The 16,600-nt window shown below is 40.4% G+C and overlaps 1 protein-coding gene across 2 annotated transcripts in view; it reads left to right on the forward strand.

The window, feature by feature from the left end:
- The window catches only part of RIGI (RNA sensor RIG-I), a 71,627-nt gene that overhangs the window by 35,718 nt on the left and 19,309 nt on the right, over nt 1-16,600 (forward strand). Inside the window, exons 4-11 of one of the 2 annotated variants that reach the window (XM_066367844.1) lie at nt 3,109-3,290; nt 5,349-5,496; nt 7,147-7,266; nt 9,127-9,228; nt 9,636-9,789; nt 10,299-10,557; nt 12,212-12,374; nt 14,215-14,334. In XM_066367844.1, coding sequence (XP_066223941.1) covers nt 3,109-3,290; nt 5,349-5,496; nt 7,147-7,266; nt 9,127-9,228; nt 9,636-9,789; nt 10,299-10,557; nt 12,212-12,374; nt 14,215-14,334 — 1,248 coding nt within the window. The remainder of the gene's footprint in view (nt 1-3,108; nt 3,291-5,348; nt 5,497-7,146; nt 7,267-9,126; nt 9,229-9,635; nt 9,790-10,298; nt 10,558-12,211; nt 12,375-14,214; nt 14,335-16,600) is intronic. The other variant, XM_066367845.1, reaches the window with a different exon arrangement.

A 16,600-nucleotide genomic window follows, 5' to 3' on the forward strand; every position in this document is an offset into this window, starting at 1 on the left:
ATCTCTCCCTACAGTGATCTATATATTCAATACAGTTATAATAATAATCCTACATACATTTTTATAAGTTTGACAAGCTGATCCTAAAATGTATATGGAAGAATTATGACCCAAGATTAGTCAAGAATTCTCTAAAGAAGAATTAAGTAAGCTGAGGTCAGTTTTCACTTGTAGATGTCAAGATTTATTGTAAAACCATAGCATTGAGACATTGTCACTCTGGTCCTAGAATCCACCAGCTGACCAATAAAATACAATAGAAAACCTTCAAGTAGGGTCATATATTTATGGAAACCTGTTATATTATAGATCACTGGGAAAGGAGGGTCACTAGGAAAGGAGAGACTTTGATAAATTGCAATTGGCCATTATAAACAGGATAACCTAAAGATGGTAATGTTGAAAAACAAGCTCTAAATTTCATATCCATCTGGATACATATAAATTTGTATTCCTTACATCATTCCATTTACATATACACATAATATGAATTCAAAAGGAATTAAATACTTAATTTTAAAAGGTAAAAATTTAGCAATGTTAGAAAAGAATATAAAATCATAGTTTTATGACATTGGGTTATAGCAGAATTATGAAACAAGACATTTAAGCATTAACCATAAAAAGAAGATTGATGAATTCCATGATATTAATCTTAAGCACATCTGCTTGTCAAAACACACTAGAAAATGAAAAAACAAGTCACAGACTAGGAGAGCTTATTTGCACAATATGTAATGACCAAAGAATTACTATATAGAATATATTTAAAATGTTTTAAAACCAATTAGAAAAAGAGCCTGACCAGGCGGTGGTGCAGTAGACAGAATGTTGGCCTGGGATGCTGAGGACCCAGGTTCGAAACCATGAGGTCACTTGGTTGAGCACAGGCTCATCCTGCTTGAGCAAGTGTTCACCAGCTAGAGAGTGGGGTTGCCAGCTTGAGCGTGTGGTCACCAGCTTGAGCATGAGGTCATAGACATGACCCCATGGTCGCTGGCTTGAGCCCAAGGTCGTTGGCTTGAGCAAGGGGTCACTTGCTCTGCTGGAGCCCCTGGTCAAGGCACATATGAGAAAGCAATCAATGAACAACTAAAGTGCTGCAACTACGAGTTGATGCTTCTCATCTCTCTCTCTTCCTTCCTACTTGTTTATCCCTGTCTGTCCCTTTCTCTCTCTCTCTCTCAAAAAAAAACAAAACACAAACCAGTTAGAAAAAGAAAGAAAACATTCACAGGGCAGATGTGTGTGGATGGGCAATTTAAAGAATAGGAAGTACAAAAGGTTAAACATGAAAAGATGCTCAGCCCAATTAGCAATTTAAGAATTGTAAATTAGGTACACAGTGAGATAACATTTTATAACTACTAGATAGCAAAACATAAGAAGTCCGATGGTGTTAAGGCTTGAAGAGGACATTTAATAATGAGTAATCTTAAATATTACCCTACAGAGTGAAAAAGGAGGCACACACCCACAAACATAATGGAATATTCTAGTTCTTAAATTGGGTAATGGGTTCACATGTGTTCATTTCGTTGTGCTGTTTACATTCTAATGAAAAGAGTGTGGGCCTTAAAGTCAAACAAGCCTGGTAATTCTGCTTTAGAGAACCTTATAGTGAAGCATTCTTGGATTATTACAGTTGGAAATATTTTTCCACCTCAAATTTCTCATATTACTTAGTTTTCTTTGTTTGGAATAATACAGGGGAAAGAGTTAAGATTTATATTTCTTTTTGTTTCTGTTACTTTGCACTGACAAGATGAAACCAGAAATATTGGTGTTCATGCTGTCGGCACTCAGCCAAATAAGTAGAGACAGGGATTGAATCTTTATGGGCAATTTATTCAGAAGCCTGGAGATCTGAGAGGATGGGGATTTTCTGCCCCTTCTTCCCCCCAAAAAATACACTAACACCTCATCTCAGCCAACCATTTTTATAAGGGGAAGAAAAGGGTGGGTAAGGGGTTTGGAATTTAAGAAAAATTTGTTAGATAAAAGTTACAGTCCAGAGATTTTTCTGGCATTTCTTCATCTATTGACCAATAATTCGTGTGTGTGTGTGTGTGTGTGTGTGTGTGTGTGTGTGTGTGTGTGTGTAAGAGACAGAGACAGAGACAGAGACAGACAGACAGATGGGCAGACAAGAAGGGAGAGAGATAAGAAACATCAACTCTTAGTTGCTTCACTTTAATTGCTCAGTGATTGCATTTCATATGTGACTTGACTGGAGGACTCCAGCCGAGCCAGTGACCCCTTGCTCAAGCCAGTGACCTTGGGCTTAGCCAGCAACCATGGGATCATGTTGATGATCCCACACTTAAGCTAACAACCCTGCACTTAAGCTACTGAGCTTGCACTCAAGCTGGATGAGCCCGGGCTCAAGCCGGCGACCTCATGGTTTCAAACCTGGGACCTCAGCATCCCCGGTTGATGCTCTACTACACTGTGCCACCGTGGGTCAGGCACTGACCCGTAATTCTGTATTCTTTATTTGGAGCACCAGGGCTTAGATACTGCCTTGGTTACTTACAGATCTCCTGGGCCTGGAGCAAAAAGGTGGGTTGTTTGCAGCCCTTATGAAGTCATGTGGGCCCGTTTATATATCCCAACTCCTGGAATAAAACTTTTTATTTGCATTAATCATTAGCCTATTGATTATAACTAAAAGCTACTAAACACAAAACAAAAATCAAACAAATAAAAAACTAAAAGCTACGGTTACTAAAGCTAAAATATTAACTCAAATTGCCCTATCAAAGATACTTAACATGATGTTTGAGTCATTGAAAGATAAAGCAGGTGATTGTAGGTGAAGTCCATGGATGGACTTCCTTCCTGTGGAAGGAAGATTTATACTAAAACCAAATGTAAGACTTCACATTTATCCTCAGAGATGATAAATATTGTTAGCGGACCTCAAATGGTGGGTAACTAAAATGAATATTGAGTTTTCTTTGAAAGATCATTAAAAATTAAGGTGATTTACAGATATTTTTGAGTTCTCTGCCTATACATTCAGACATGATCCCTATGATAGTAATAATCTCAAAGTACTTTTTAGTTGGCCTCATAAAACCCCCAGTTCTTCTTTATTTTTTTAAGGTTATTCTGGACTTTATGAAGCAATTGAAAGTTGGGATTTCCAAAAAATTGAAAAGTTGGAAGAGTATAGATTGCTTTTACGGCGTTTGCAACCAGAATTTAAAACCAGAATTAATCCAAATGATATCCTTCCGGAAATATCTGAATGTTTAATTAATCAGGAATGTGAAGAAATTATACAGGTAATTTAATTAAAATAGAATTCTGAATTTGGGGAAAATAATTTGAACATGGAAAATGTTTTCTGTACTTTTTAATTTTTATTTTTTTAATTTTAGTTATTTTTAAAAAATTTTTTTATTTTTGTTTTTATCAAGAGAGATTGACAGACAGGAAGGGAGAGAGATGAGAAGCATCAACTTGTATTTATGGCACTTTAGTTGTTCATTGATTGCTTTCTCATATGTGCCTTAATGGGGGTAGGGGGACTCCAGCTGAGCCAGTGACCCCTTGCTTAAGCCAGCGACCTTGGGCTTCAAGCCAGTGACTTTTGGGCTCAAGCCAGTGACCATGGGGTCATGTCTAAGATCCCACACTCAAGCCAGCGACCTCTGGTTTCGAACCTGGGTCCTCAGTGTAGCAGGTCAGTGCTCTATCCAATGCGCCACCTCCTGGTTAGGATATTCATTGATTTTTAGAGAGAAGAGAGAGAGAGCAAGGGGGATGGGGAGGAGTGGGAAGCATTGACTTTTAGTCGTTGCTTCCTATATGTGCCTTGACCATGCAAGCACAGGTTTTCAAACTCGCAATCTCAGCATTCCAGGTTGATGCTTTATCCACTGTGCCACCACAGATTAGACATCTATACAGGGTTTTACACTTAATAAAGATCATTGAAATCAATAAAAGTCCTCAAATCTAAGGTATAATTACTTACAGTAGTACTTTTAACTATGGACTAAATAATTTTTGTCATGAGTTTTTTTCAGATTTGCCCTATTTTCAGGTAAATTTATTTTTATTACTTTGTGAATAATGTTTTATGCAAATTTAAATAAAATCAAACAGTTTACAAAATGAAAAGAAAAAGAAAGCCATAGACACTAGTGGGTAAGTATTCAGTCTCTGGACACAAATAAATTTTGTTGGAATTCTGTCTCAATCACTTACTAGTGGTGTGACCTTAGGCAAGTTACTTAGTTTCTCTAAGCCTCTATTTATTCATGTATAAAATGGAAGTAATAGCCCTTGTTGGTTAGCTCAGTTGGTTATACCATTGTCCTGATACACTAAGGTTGTGAGTTTGATCCCCAGTCAGGGCATGTGCAAGAATCAGTCGATAAATGCGTAAGTAAATGGAACAACTAATTTATGTTTCTCTCTTCTTCTTCTTCTTCTCTAAAATCAGTAAATATATTTAAAAATAAAATGGAAATAATAATTGTACCTTATTACTCTATTTTTATAAACATACTAAAATAATGTATGTATAAAGTGCTTACATATGACTGGCACATAATAATAAGTGCTTGATAAATTTTAGTTATTAAGAATAATGGTAAAAGTCATGTAAGTCCTACCACCATGAAAAAAACATTTGTTAATATTTAGTTATATTCTTCCAAGTGTCTCTCTATACCAATACAGCATATTTTGAATGGATTGTTTTTCTAATATTGCTGATGATGATAAGATATAAGATCTCAGAGGAGGTGAAAATGGTTGGCTTGACATGGTGATGTAACACGTGGAGGACAGCCTGACTAGGCGGTGCCACAGTGGATAGAGCATCGGACTGGGACGCAGAGAACCCAGGCTTGAAACCCTGAGGTTGCCGGCTTGAGCATGGGCTCATGTGGGCTCATCGGGCTCATGAGCAAGGCTCACCAGCTTGATCCCAAGGTCACTGGCTTGAGCAAGGGGTCACCCAGTCTGCTGTAGCCCCCGGTCAATGCACATATGAGAAAGCAATCAATGAACAACTAAGGTGCTGCAACCAAGAATTGATGCTTCTCATCTCTCTTCCTTCCTGTCTGTCTGTCCCTATCTATCCATCTCTCTGTCTCTGTCACCAAAAAAAAACAACAACAGAAAACAAACATGTAGAGGACAAGGGTGAAGGAGAAGGGCTCTTAAAAGATTGTGTTAAATGGGGAAAAAATGGTCACAAATAAGGCCTATTGAATCATAGTATAAAATGATTGTTAATCAGGTAGCACTTGAACTGGTATTTCTTTAGTAGAAACTTATAAAAGGAAAATTGAAATAATTGGTTAATCAACTGCCTTTGTCTTGCTTAGGTTTGTTCCAACAAGGGGCTGATGGCAGGTGCAGAGAAAATAGTTGAATGCCTTCTCAGATCAGACAAGGAGAACTGGCCCAAATATCTGAAACTTGCTTTGGAGAAAGAAGAGAGCAAGTTCAGTGAATTGTGGATTATAGAGAAAGGTAAGATATTCAAGGTAGAGCTCTGAAGGGTGGGAGGATGTGGAAACGTGCTCTGCCTTCCTCATAGTTCTACTTAGGGCTTCCTTCATGCCTGCCTCTTTTTCACTCACTGTCAGAGGCATTTTCCTCTGACACCCATGGCTAAATCTCTAATGAGAGACCAGCATGAAACTGAATTCTGGAGGGCAAGTGGCTACTTACCTGCAGAAGTAGTTTGTTTGTATATAACCCATTAAATATGGACCAGGGCAAACCCTTCTCGTCCAGGATTAGCTTATCTGGTTCAAAGGATTTGGGGAAGGCAGAGTCTGAGCTCGCTATCTGGGGTTAGATGATCAGAGAAATAGCTTGAAAATTCTAGAGTTAAAAAGGTTCAAACCAAGATTCACCCCCTTTTTACAGTACATGATAGACTCTGCTAGGTTCTCTGCCTGGAAGTCATCTGGAACTGAACTAGAACAGGACTGGAAAAAAGAATCTATTGTGGTGTATCAGGAACCAAGTGGAACGAAGTAGCCCAGACAGCTTGATGAAGGAAGTAGGCTTTATTAGCTGGCAGAGCAGCGTGACCCCAAAAGAGGCAACAAATCACGAGTTTGATCTCCCCAAAGTTTGATCTCTTACATCTTATATACCTTTTACAGAATACATGTGTTCATGCAGGGGGCTAGTGATTCCTTTGTCTAGAGGTATACGTCATCCTTATGACTCCAGGAGGGGACGAGTTTCAGTGGGGCAAGCAAGGGGGAGGGGTTTCCAGACCACTGGTCTCAGCTATGTACAAGTCCTATCTTTCTTGCTTTGTTTTGCAACTAGCTCTAGGAAACCTTTCAGTGAACTGTAGAAAGTAGTTAATCTATAATTGGCTGACTCATTTGCCCCTGCAGGCTCCTTTCCTTTGCATTCTTTTAGTTTCTTCATTCTAAGCCAAGAGGGGGCCTGCCCCTCCTTCCCCCGTGGTGAAGTGTCTGAACCACCATTTGGCTTCCTGAAGCTAACCTCAGAGCCTTGTTTTAAAGGCTGAGTTTGGTAAACCCTGAGTATCTTGGCCTTCACTTTTCCTAGGCTTCTCTTTAGTGTGCATGTGAATAGCCAGGGATATTGTTCAGATGTAGATTCTGATTCCTTAGGGCCGTGATGGTGAACCTTTTTATAAAAACCACCCACTTTTGCAGTGCTGGTCAACCTGGTCCCTCCCACCCACTAGTGGGGGTTCTAGCTTTCATGGTGGGTAGTAGCAGAGCAATCAAAGGCACCTTGATTGGCCCACCATTAAAGCTGGAACACCCACTAATGGGCAGGAGGGACCAGGTTGACCAGCACTGCAAATGTGGGCGGTTTTTTAAAAAGGTTTGCCATCATGGCAGGGGCTCAAGAGCCTACATTTCTAAAAAGTTCCAGAAATTGCTGGTCTTTGTTCCACACTTTATATAATAAAGTCCTAAATGACTGTTGCGTTCAAACTCCAAATTGAGATAGCAAACTCAAAAGGATTCTTTTAATTGTTGTAAAAGTCGGAGGGAGTGTCTGTGAGAAATTTTAATGGAAGTTTAAAGTTTTAGTATCACAACCTCATTGTAAGGCATTCACCCATCAGGGCTGGAATCAAATTATATAAAAAATGCTAAGATGCTTTTTGGTCTCATAAAGGTGCAAAAGAAGAAATGAAAGATCTTGAGGACGAGGAGATAGAAACTTCTGATGTACAGATTGTCTACAAGGAAGAGCCGGAATGCCAGAATCTTAGTCAGAATGCCTGTCCGTCTTCAGGTATCCAGCATTGTTTGTTCTTTACCATGATGGTGCCCTTCAAGTATTTTGTGTAGGGACACATTTTTCAGTTCCAAACCTCACAGTCTTATGAAAAGGCTTTTAAGGGAAAGTAAAAAAGAAAAGAGAATTTATGTTATAATAGATACACCTTTTTCAATCATTAGGGATGTCATTCTCTCCTTTTCATAGCTATTATCAGCTTCTTCTTCCTCTTTTTTATCTTTTTTGTTTTTTGTCTTCTTTCATCACTGAGCAAGTATAGGCATGTCCACATTGAAAGTACAAATAGCAAACAGCCCTGCCAGAAACTCAATGTCTATGAACTCCTGCTTTCATAGACAGCGTTCAAAAATCAGCTCTGTTGTCGAAAGAAATACTTCTACTATCTGAGAGTCACTTACTCAGCATCCTTTTAAGATCCCAGCTGCAGTGCAAGTTGATGACGTTTGTGCACTGCACTATGCACCTGGCTGGAAGGTTGAGTGAAGATTGAGATCCAGCCTGTGCTGTCTGTCAAACAGGGCATTGAGGGGCTGTGTCCTGCAAAAGGGGCACTTTTTCTAACTCGTACAGGGGCACTGTATGTATGCCTTTGCTGTGGCCCTGTAAGGCCCATCTTATGGTTCTAGAGCCATATTTTCATGAGGAGACCAGAAAGTTGTATAATAAGGCATAGTAAAACACTATTTATCAAAGTGCATCAGGAAAGAAACTATGATTTACAATGAGTAGTGTTAGAAGAAAGATATGATTTGGGGATAACACAAAAAACAAATTTATAAGATTACTTCTGCAACCAAATGATACTTTTTGTTGTTATTGTTTTTTGTTGTTTCCAGAATAAAATCAATGAATGTAAGTTGCTTTAAACTTTTCTGACATATAAAAGTCCTTAGTGAATGAACTCTCTTAACCTTTTAGAAATTCTCCTTTTCTTTAAAATGGATAGCTTGGCCTAACAAATGGTTTTCAAGGTATTTGTGGCTCTTAACATAGCTAGGACAAACAGAGAGAAGGATAGATAGGGACAGACAGACAGGAAGGGAGACATGAGAAGCATCAATCCTTCACTGTAGCACCTTAGTTGTTCATTGATTGCTTTCTCATATGTGCCTTGACTTGGGGACTCCAGCCAAGCCATTGACCCCTTGCTCAAGCCAGCGACCTTGGGTTCAAACCAGTGACCTTAGGCTTCAAGCCAGCGACCATGGGGACATGTCTATGATCTCATGCTCAAGCCAGCAGCCCCGCGCTCAAGCTGGTGAGCCTGTGCTCAAGCTGCTGACCTCGGGGTTTTGAACCTGAGTCCTCTGTGTCCCAGGCCTATGCTCTATCCACTGTGCCTTAGTCAGACGGCTCTTAACATTTTATCTTCTTATCTATTAGTGAGATAAAGCCTCTGATTTTTAAAAAACTTTTGATTCTCTTGAGAGAAAACAGCATGAGAGACTGCAGAATAACAAAGCATGACTTCTCTTGAATAAGAGGTTAGTTTGGGAATTCAATATTTACAGTCTTAGTTTTTCAAAGATCTTGGAGGGATTTGTTACTGTTTTCTTCCATGTAGCATTTCTTTTAACCTTTGCCCATCTGCCTTGCCCTGAATTAAGCCATTCATTTTTAAATTTTATTTTCTTTCCTTCTTGCCATCAGTACTTTGTCATTGAGGGAAGATTCAGTACAGTACTTAAAATCAGTGGAGAAGCTGGAATGGTAACAAGAGACAAGAATTGTAAACTTGTTTACATGAGGCCCTACTTGCTGGAGTCAGAATTCCTGTCTGTATGACAAGGGAGCTACTGCCTTGATTGCTCAGAGCAGGGCCTATTTAGTCATATTGTTCCTTTTGTGTTTCAGAAGTGTCACATACTCACAGCCCAATGAAGCCAAGAGATTACCAATTAGAGCTCGCTTCTCCTGCTATCAAGGGAAAAAATACAATAATATGTGCTCCTACTGGTAAGCTGCTGGCCAGTACTTACATGGGTTGTTTCTCTGTTTGCTTCCCTTTTTCTCCTTTCACTGAATACTGGGATGAAATGGGCAAGTTTTAGTTTTCTCCTTGTTCCATTTGTCTTTTGAGAAAACCATCCTATTAGTAGAGTCTCGGGGTGTGTTAAAGAACACGAGGGGAAGGAAAAAGGCCATCTCTTAGCTTGCTCCAGGCTCTGGCTGAGTAATATTACTTAGGAAGTAGCTTAATATTTTTTAGTCATGGTGTAAATCCTGCTGTTGTTAACCCATCCACATTACCAATTCACTAGTCCACCCAGTGGCTTCAGGAGAGCCAAAAATAATTACCTTTCCACAGAAATTTTTAAAGATGATATTAGTTACATGTTTTCTTTTTCTTTTTACGTTAAAAGGTTGTGGAAAAACCTTTGTTGCACTTCTTATATGTGAACATCATCTTCAGAAGTTTCCACAAGGACAAAAAGGAAAGGTGGTGTTTTTTGCTAATCAACTCCCAGTGTATGAACAACAGAAATCTGTGTTCTTAAAATATTTTGAAAGACGTGGGTAGGTATAACAGTTGTTCCAACTTCTTTTTCTCTAGCTTTATGTGACTTGTATATTTTCTGCTTATTTTGTTTTTGGAAAACCATGATTCAAAATATGTTTAGGAGATTCAGCTTTTATATAATCTAAATGTAATTTCTTCATGGATTCAAGTCTGTTTTGTTAGCTATACCTGAAATCCTAAACTCTTACAGAATAAGTAAATGACTTAAAAGAGAAATTTTACATTCAGATGACACATTTAACTTTTTAATGATTTTATAATTCATGTACTATTATTTTTTAAATACTATTTTCTTTCCTAGCTTGAAAGAATTAATACATACTCTTAGCAATTTTAACTAGCTTGCACTTACTAATCCCTTACTATGTATAAGACTTCGGGCTAAGCATTTGTCTCTTTTTAGACTTAGAACTTAATCCATTAATGTTCTGATCTAGTGTGTCATATTTTTGTGGTTCCTCATTCACACTGTGGTTAATAATAGGTAGTTTCTGTCATTTTCCAGGTACAAAGTTGGAGGCATTTCTGGAGCAACATTTGAGAAAATCTCAGTGGAACAGATTGTTGAGAACAGTGACATCATCATTTTAACTCCACAGATTATTGTAAACAGCCTTAAAAGTGGGACTATTCCATCCCTCTCTATCTTTACTTTGATGATATTTGATGAATGCCACAACACCAATAAACGCCATCCTTACAACGTGATCATGTTTAATTATCTAGATCAGAAACTTGGAGGATCTTCAGACCCACTGCCCCAGGTATCTGCAAAGTCAGATGGATTCCATGAAGGAGCTGTGACCTTTCTAAATCCTATTGACTTGCTTGTATGGCCACAGTGAGGATGTCCTTATTAGGCCCCAAGTCCATACTGTATAACTCATTGATTAATTTTGATTCATTTATTTATTTATCCACTTAACAAACATGAACCTGGTGCCTCCATGCACTGTGCAAGACACTGGGATACAAATATAGAAAGACATAGTTCTTGTTCTCCAACAGCTCACATTTCATGGGGAGTTAAATACCGTATATAAGAAATATGTCAGAGTTTATCCTGGTGGCACACTGTGGAGCAGAAGGAAGAAAGCTCCTGAGTGTGCTGGGAAACTAAGCCAAGCCCTAACGCAAGTCAAATTTGGCAAAAATTGACAAAAGTTTACAAGGTGGTTTTCAGTAAAGGCTACTGTGTGTCCAGAGGCACAGAGGAATGAGAGGACAGGGTGCGCTCAAGAATCTCGAAGCTTCTCAATATCTCTTGAGTGTAGATTGTGAAGCAGTGACGAGCAGTAGGTGAGGCAGGGTGGGAGGGGGGAATTATTGATAGAACAAGGTGCCAGGAAAGACCAGACGTTTGAGATAAGTGGGCAAGCAGATGCATTTGTATGGGAGACCAGATGAAAATCATTTTTGCTATTTTTGGTGTTTTCAGAAGAGTCAAGACAGAGTAGTTCTCAGATACAAGCAGGAAAGGTAGGGAAACTCTCATATACTCTTCTTTTCTCTAGAACATAGGGGAGGTAGATAGATCATTTGCTGAGAATAATGAAGATGGGAATGGGGAAGGCAGCTGAGGGTGCATCGAGAAGATTTGAAATGGAAGAGAGAGAACTAATACACAGAAGAATTAACTGGGCATATTGGGGAGGGGGAATCAAGTGAAGTTGGAAATCATGAATTTATAGTGTACTCATCTCACATTTGTGTAAAAGTCTTTAGCTCTAATTAGCTTTATAGGAGACACAAGTTGGGAGAAATTCAGTATGATGCCCACAGACAAAATTCAGTAGCAATCACATTCCCTACAGCTATTTCTTCTAGAAAAAAAAAAGAGTTGATAGTTAACTAGATTCCTTGTAATGAGTCAGTTATTCCATATTAATTGAGAGGCTATTAGAGGAAGAAACAAATATTTATTAGGTGACCATTAAGCTAAATTCTTTACAAATGTTATCTTACTAAATTCACACAGCTACCATTTTAAGTAGCTGTTGCTACCTAGCTTTGCAGAGTGGAAGATGTTCGTCCAAGGACACACAGCCAGTGCAACATGGCAGAGATTGGAATGGCAGTGTGTCTGATTTCAGGCCTTCTCCTTTTCAGTATGTTATACACATCACGGGGAACACGAGGGTAAAGAAGAGAGAAGCCCCGCCCAGGAATGGCTTCCTCTCTGCACTGCCATGCCGACTGGTGTTCAGTTGATGAGTTGTGACTTCTGCATTTATTCAGTGCTTTGCCTAATGAGGACCTTTCCATTGGCAATGTCATAAAGAATTTCAGGGGGAAAATGTTCTTGCTTTTCATGTGAAGTTAGGGGGAAGCCTACTTTAGCAGGAGAGAGTTACATGAGGGGCTGTGGAAATGCCATGCTTGTCCCAGACATCTAATGGTTTGGAATGCTCTTCACAGGTCATTGGGCTGACTGCCTCTGTTGGCGTTGGGGATGCCAGAGATGTCACCGAAGCTTTGGAACATATCTGCAAGCTCTGTGCTTCTCTCGACACATCAGTGGTATCGACAGTCAAAGACAACTTGAAGGAATTGGAGGAAATTGTTTATAAGCCCCAGAAGTGTAAGTGGGATCCAGTAACAAGCCCTTTGAGACTTTGTTATTTTCTAATATTACTAGTTCAGAGCCATTTGGATGAACAGTCAGTTTTTACCCTTTCTCTCTTTAGTAGCAACTATTTACCCCAAATTTGAGAAATAGTCACTTTTCTGGCCTCTCTCCTCAGCTGAGCTTTCTCCCCACGCAATGGATGAACCTCCGCACTGGCCTGTAGAAAGCAAACAGCCTCATTCTTCAGGCCCATAAAACTCTTATTTTATTTTTAAAAAAGATTTTATTTATTTATTTTAGAGAGAGAGAGAGAAGGAGGGGGGAGCAGGAAGCATCAACTCCCACATGTGCCTTGACCAGGCAAGCCCAGGGTTTCAAACTGATGACCTCAGAGTTCTAGGTCGACGCTTTATCCACTGTGCCATCACAGGTCAGGCGTAAAACTCTTTTGAAAAAAAAATTTTTTTTAATTTTATTGATTGATTTTAGCAAGAGAGGAAGGGAGGGAAAGAGGGAGAGAGAGACGAACATCACTCTGCTCTTGTATGTGCCCTGACTGGGGATTGAACCCAGGACATCCACACACCGGGCCAACGCTCTACCGCTGAGCCAACTGGCCAGTGCAGTCCCACAAAACTCTTAAAGATACTAACAGTGAGAGAGAGGTATGGGAAAATCTGCGCCTGTTAAATGGCCAAAACCAGGCTTAGTCCTTCCTGGTATTCCATGCTGAAGAAGATACTGTGTGGTCATTCATTCTTTCATTACCTATCTGATCATTTTGATTTAAATTATCTGAATTCATCATACCTTACTTCAAAAGATCAGAATATGATTTTTAAATGAGATTGACTTGTAAATGTTCATTGGATACCAATGCTGTACTAAGTCAGCAAGGCGGGGAAGGGCGAGGAGATACATGTGTCTTCATCCTCGCTCTCTGAATAGCATATGACTGTATAAGGCGGAGCGAGCACACTTGAAATAGTCATGGAGGGGCAGTTAAGCTTCTTTCTGGGAGCTGCCTGTACGGGGTTTAGAGAAGGTGCACAATCTGAACTTTATAGTAACAAGTCCACATTTATTTATAATCTGGTCCCCGCTGCCCTCTGAATTCCATCTTCTCCCAACGTCCATAAAACCAGTCCTATTGCATTCCTATGGGCTCCTCAAACGTGTCAGATGCTTCCTCTCTCTAGCTCTTACCCATGCTATGCTTTGTACCTGACTGCGTCTGCTTCGCCCTGGCCTCTTGTCCTGCTTATCCCACAACGCGGCCTCCCTTGGAAGAATTTGGGATTCCTTCTTCTGTGCTCCATGACACTGGCACATACCTGTGTTTCAGCACTGTACTCTGGTTGTTGGGCTGTGTGTCTTTCTCTCCCCCGAGAGCACAGACCTCTCCGGAACATGGAGTGTGTTGTTTTCAACTATCACCAGAGTATGGCACACGGTGGGCAATTAAAACATTTCTGCTGAACAATGCAACACTGAAAGTTAGGAATAGTTGGAAAGGATCAAAGAACAAAGACAGGGTTAAAAAGGGTGGCATTTGCAGAGATAAGATGGATACCAGCATCATCAGAGCAGGAGCTCTGTGTTGAGTAACCTGAAAGCCGGAGAAATTGGGTTAGACCCAGAGCACAGTAGACATGTTAGAAGCAGTGCATTAAGCATGAGGGAGCTGTTGCAAGGTGTTTGAGCATTTGTGTTATCTAGGTGACCTACCTGCCTGTGAGCTTAGGGCCTCAGGTTTTATAGAAGTAACAAAGTTAGAGAGGTTTGGAGATGCCTACTTTAAACTCTGATGGATGCTCCCTGAAAAATACTCACTTTCCTTCGATGCCTCTAGTTTTCAGGAAAGTGGAATCACGGACAACCGACAGATTTAAATGCATCATCTCTCAGCTGATGAGGGAGACGGAGAGTCTGGCAAACAGTGTCTTCGGTGAACTCGGTACCGTAAGTCTCGGTGAGCTAAATCTCATTTTGCATCCTCTCTACTTTGGAATAGTATATTGTTTACTAGTCTTTGCATTTTCCTTAGTTCACACATCAAGACCTTATCCAGGGTTGACTTTTCTTTTTTTTTACTTGAGGGGAGGGACAGACAGGGACAGACTGATAGGAATGGGGAGAGATGAGAAGCATCAATTCTTTGTTGCAGCACCTTAGTTGTTCATTGATTGCTTTCTCACATGTACCTTGACCAGGGGGCTCCACCCGATCCAGTTACCCCTTGCTCAAGCCAGTGACCTTGGGGTCAAGCTAGTGACCATGAGATCATGTCTGTGATCCCACGCTCAAGCTGGTGACCTTGGGGTTTTGAACCTGGGTCCTCAGCTTCCCAGGCTGACACTCTATCCACTGCACCACTGTGCCACTGCCTGGTCAGGTGAGCTTGACTTCCTTGATTATAGGTTCTTCAAGAACCTTCTAAGTCCTCCTTTATTTTCTCTTGCTCTTTTTTTCTTTTTACAATAAATCCAATGTAAAAGCAGGGCATACACACCTGAAAAATATTATATTTAAATCAGTTTATTGCTTCTTTGACCTTCCAAATTAATTTTTTGTCCTTTTTTCCCTACTGTATAAATCAGGGGTAGTCAACCTTTTTATACCTACTGCCCACTTTTGTATCTCTGTTAGTAGTAAAATTTTCTAACCACCCTCCGGTTCCATAGTAATGGTGATTTATATAAAGTAGGGAAGTAACTTTACTTTATAAAATTTATAAAGCAGAGTTACAGCAAGTTAAAGCATGTGATAATAATTACTTACCAAGTACTTTATGTTGGATTTTCGCTAAGTTTGGCAGAATAAATCTTTATAAAACAACTTACTATAGTTAAATCTATCTTTTTATTTATACTTTGGTTGCTCCGCTACCGCCCACCATGCAAGCTGGAACGCCCGCTAGAGGGCGGTAGGGACCAAGTTGACTACCACTGGTATAAATGAAAGCACCGTTCTCCTTGATGGCTCACATTTAAACTTAGAGGTGATCTTTGATTGTTCTTCTTTTGAGACTCTCTCATGAAGCCCCCAAGTTTTGTTCTTCTCCTTTTTATTCCTTCATTCATTCACCAGGGAGTTAATAGGCTTGGTACTGTGCTAGGTGGTAGAACAGCAAAATTAAAGACATAGTTCCTGCCCTTGGGGAACTCACAGCCAAACAGTGGCAATCAGATGTGTGTAGTTTCTCTGAGACAGGGCAGAGTTACACACTGGGTGCTATGGGAGCGCATGGGAACTGGACTGGGCTGCAGGGAAGCCTTCCTGGGACAGATCTTGAAGTCAGCCAAGTTAAGGACTGACTGTTAAGCAGGATCTAAAAGGCTTTAGGCATGAAGGGAAGAGAGAGCTCAGTGAGTTTTAGAAATTGCAAGCATTTCAGCACCATTGTGAGTGGTATAAAGGAGTGAGCCCACAGGGAGAGGCAGGGGGCAGACAGGGAAGGGCCTGGTTGGCCAAGCTGAGTTTAAATTTTCTCCCTAAAAGCAACTGAAGATTTTAAGCCGGTTAGCAATATGATAAGGATACCAGTGAAGGAAGAGGGCCACAGGCTGGGTTGGTGAAGGGAGGAGGCTTGGGCAAAGCACTGCAGACAGGAAGTGTTCAGATTTAATGGCTAGCTGGATTTGGGTATGGGTGAGAGAGCGGAGGGAATGGAAGACTTCCCCCAGGCTCCTCTTGGGCACCTGCCAGTGAGTGAATTGGTTCTAGAACTACGAGCAGTTTTTGCAGATGAGTTGAGAGTTTTGGAGACACTTATTTTGCTTCTCTTTTACGGCTTGATGTAGGACTTATTCTAACAGCTTTCTAGCTGGTTTGAGCACCTTCACTGTCTTTTCCATCCCATCCTTCCCACAGCCCCCTCTGATGGTTGGTCTTCCTCAAGTGCCACTTTTATCATGTCAGTGTCCTGCTTGACTCCCTTTACCTTACAGACAGAGCCCCCTAAGTCCCTCACATGACAGTCTGAGCCCTGCCTGCACAGTCTGGTTCCACTTCTCTTTCCAGTTTTACCTTCCACCCCTTTCCTGGGTGAGTCCTTTGATTTAGCCATTCCTAGAACATGTTCATAAACTTGTTCATTTGTTCAGTGTTGCAAAGTGCTAGGTGGTAGGAATTCAGTGTGGACCCTGAGACACAGCCCCTGACCTCATGGCATTTCCAGTATAACAGTAAAGCCAAAATTAGTAAGTAATAAAAATAAAGTGATAAGGGAAGGGGAT

Source organism: Saccopteryx leptura, chromosome 2 (genome assembly GCF_036850995.1).
Source record: "Saccopteryx leptura isolate mSacLep1 chromosome 2, mSacLep1_pri_phased_curated, whole genome shotgun sequence".
NCBI classification, from domain to species: domain Eukaryota; kingdom Metazoa; phylum Chordata; class Mammalia; order Chiroptera; family Emballonuridae; genus Saccopteryx; species Saccopteryx leptura.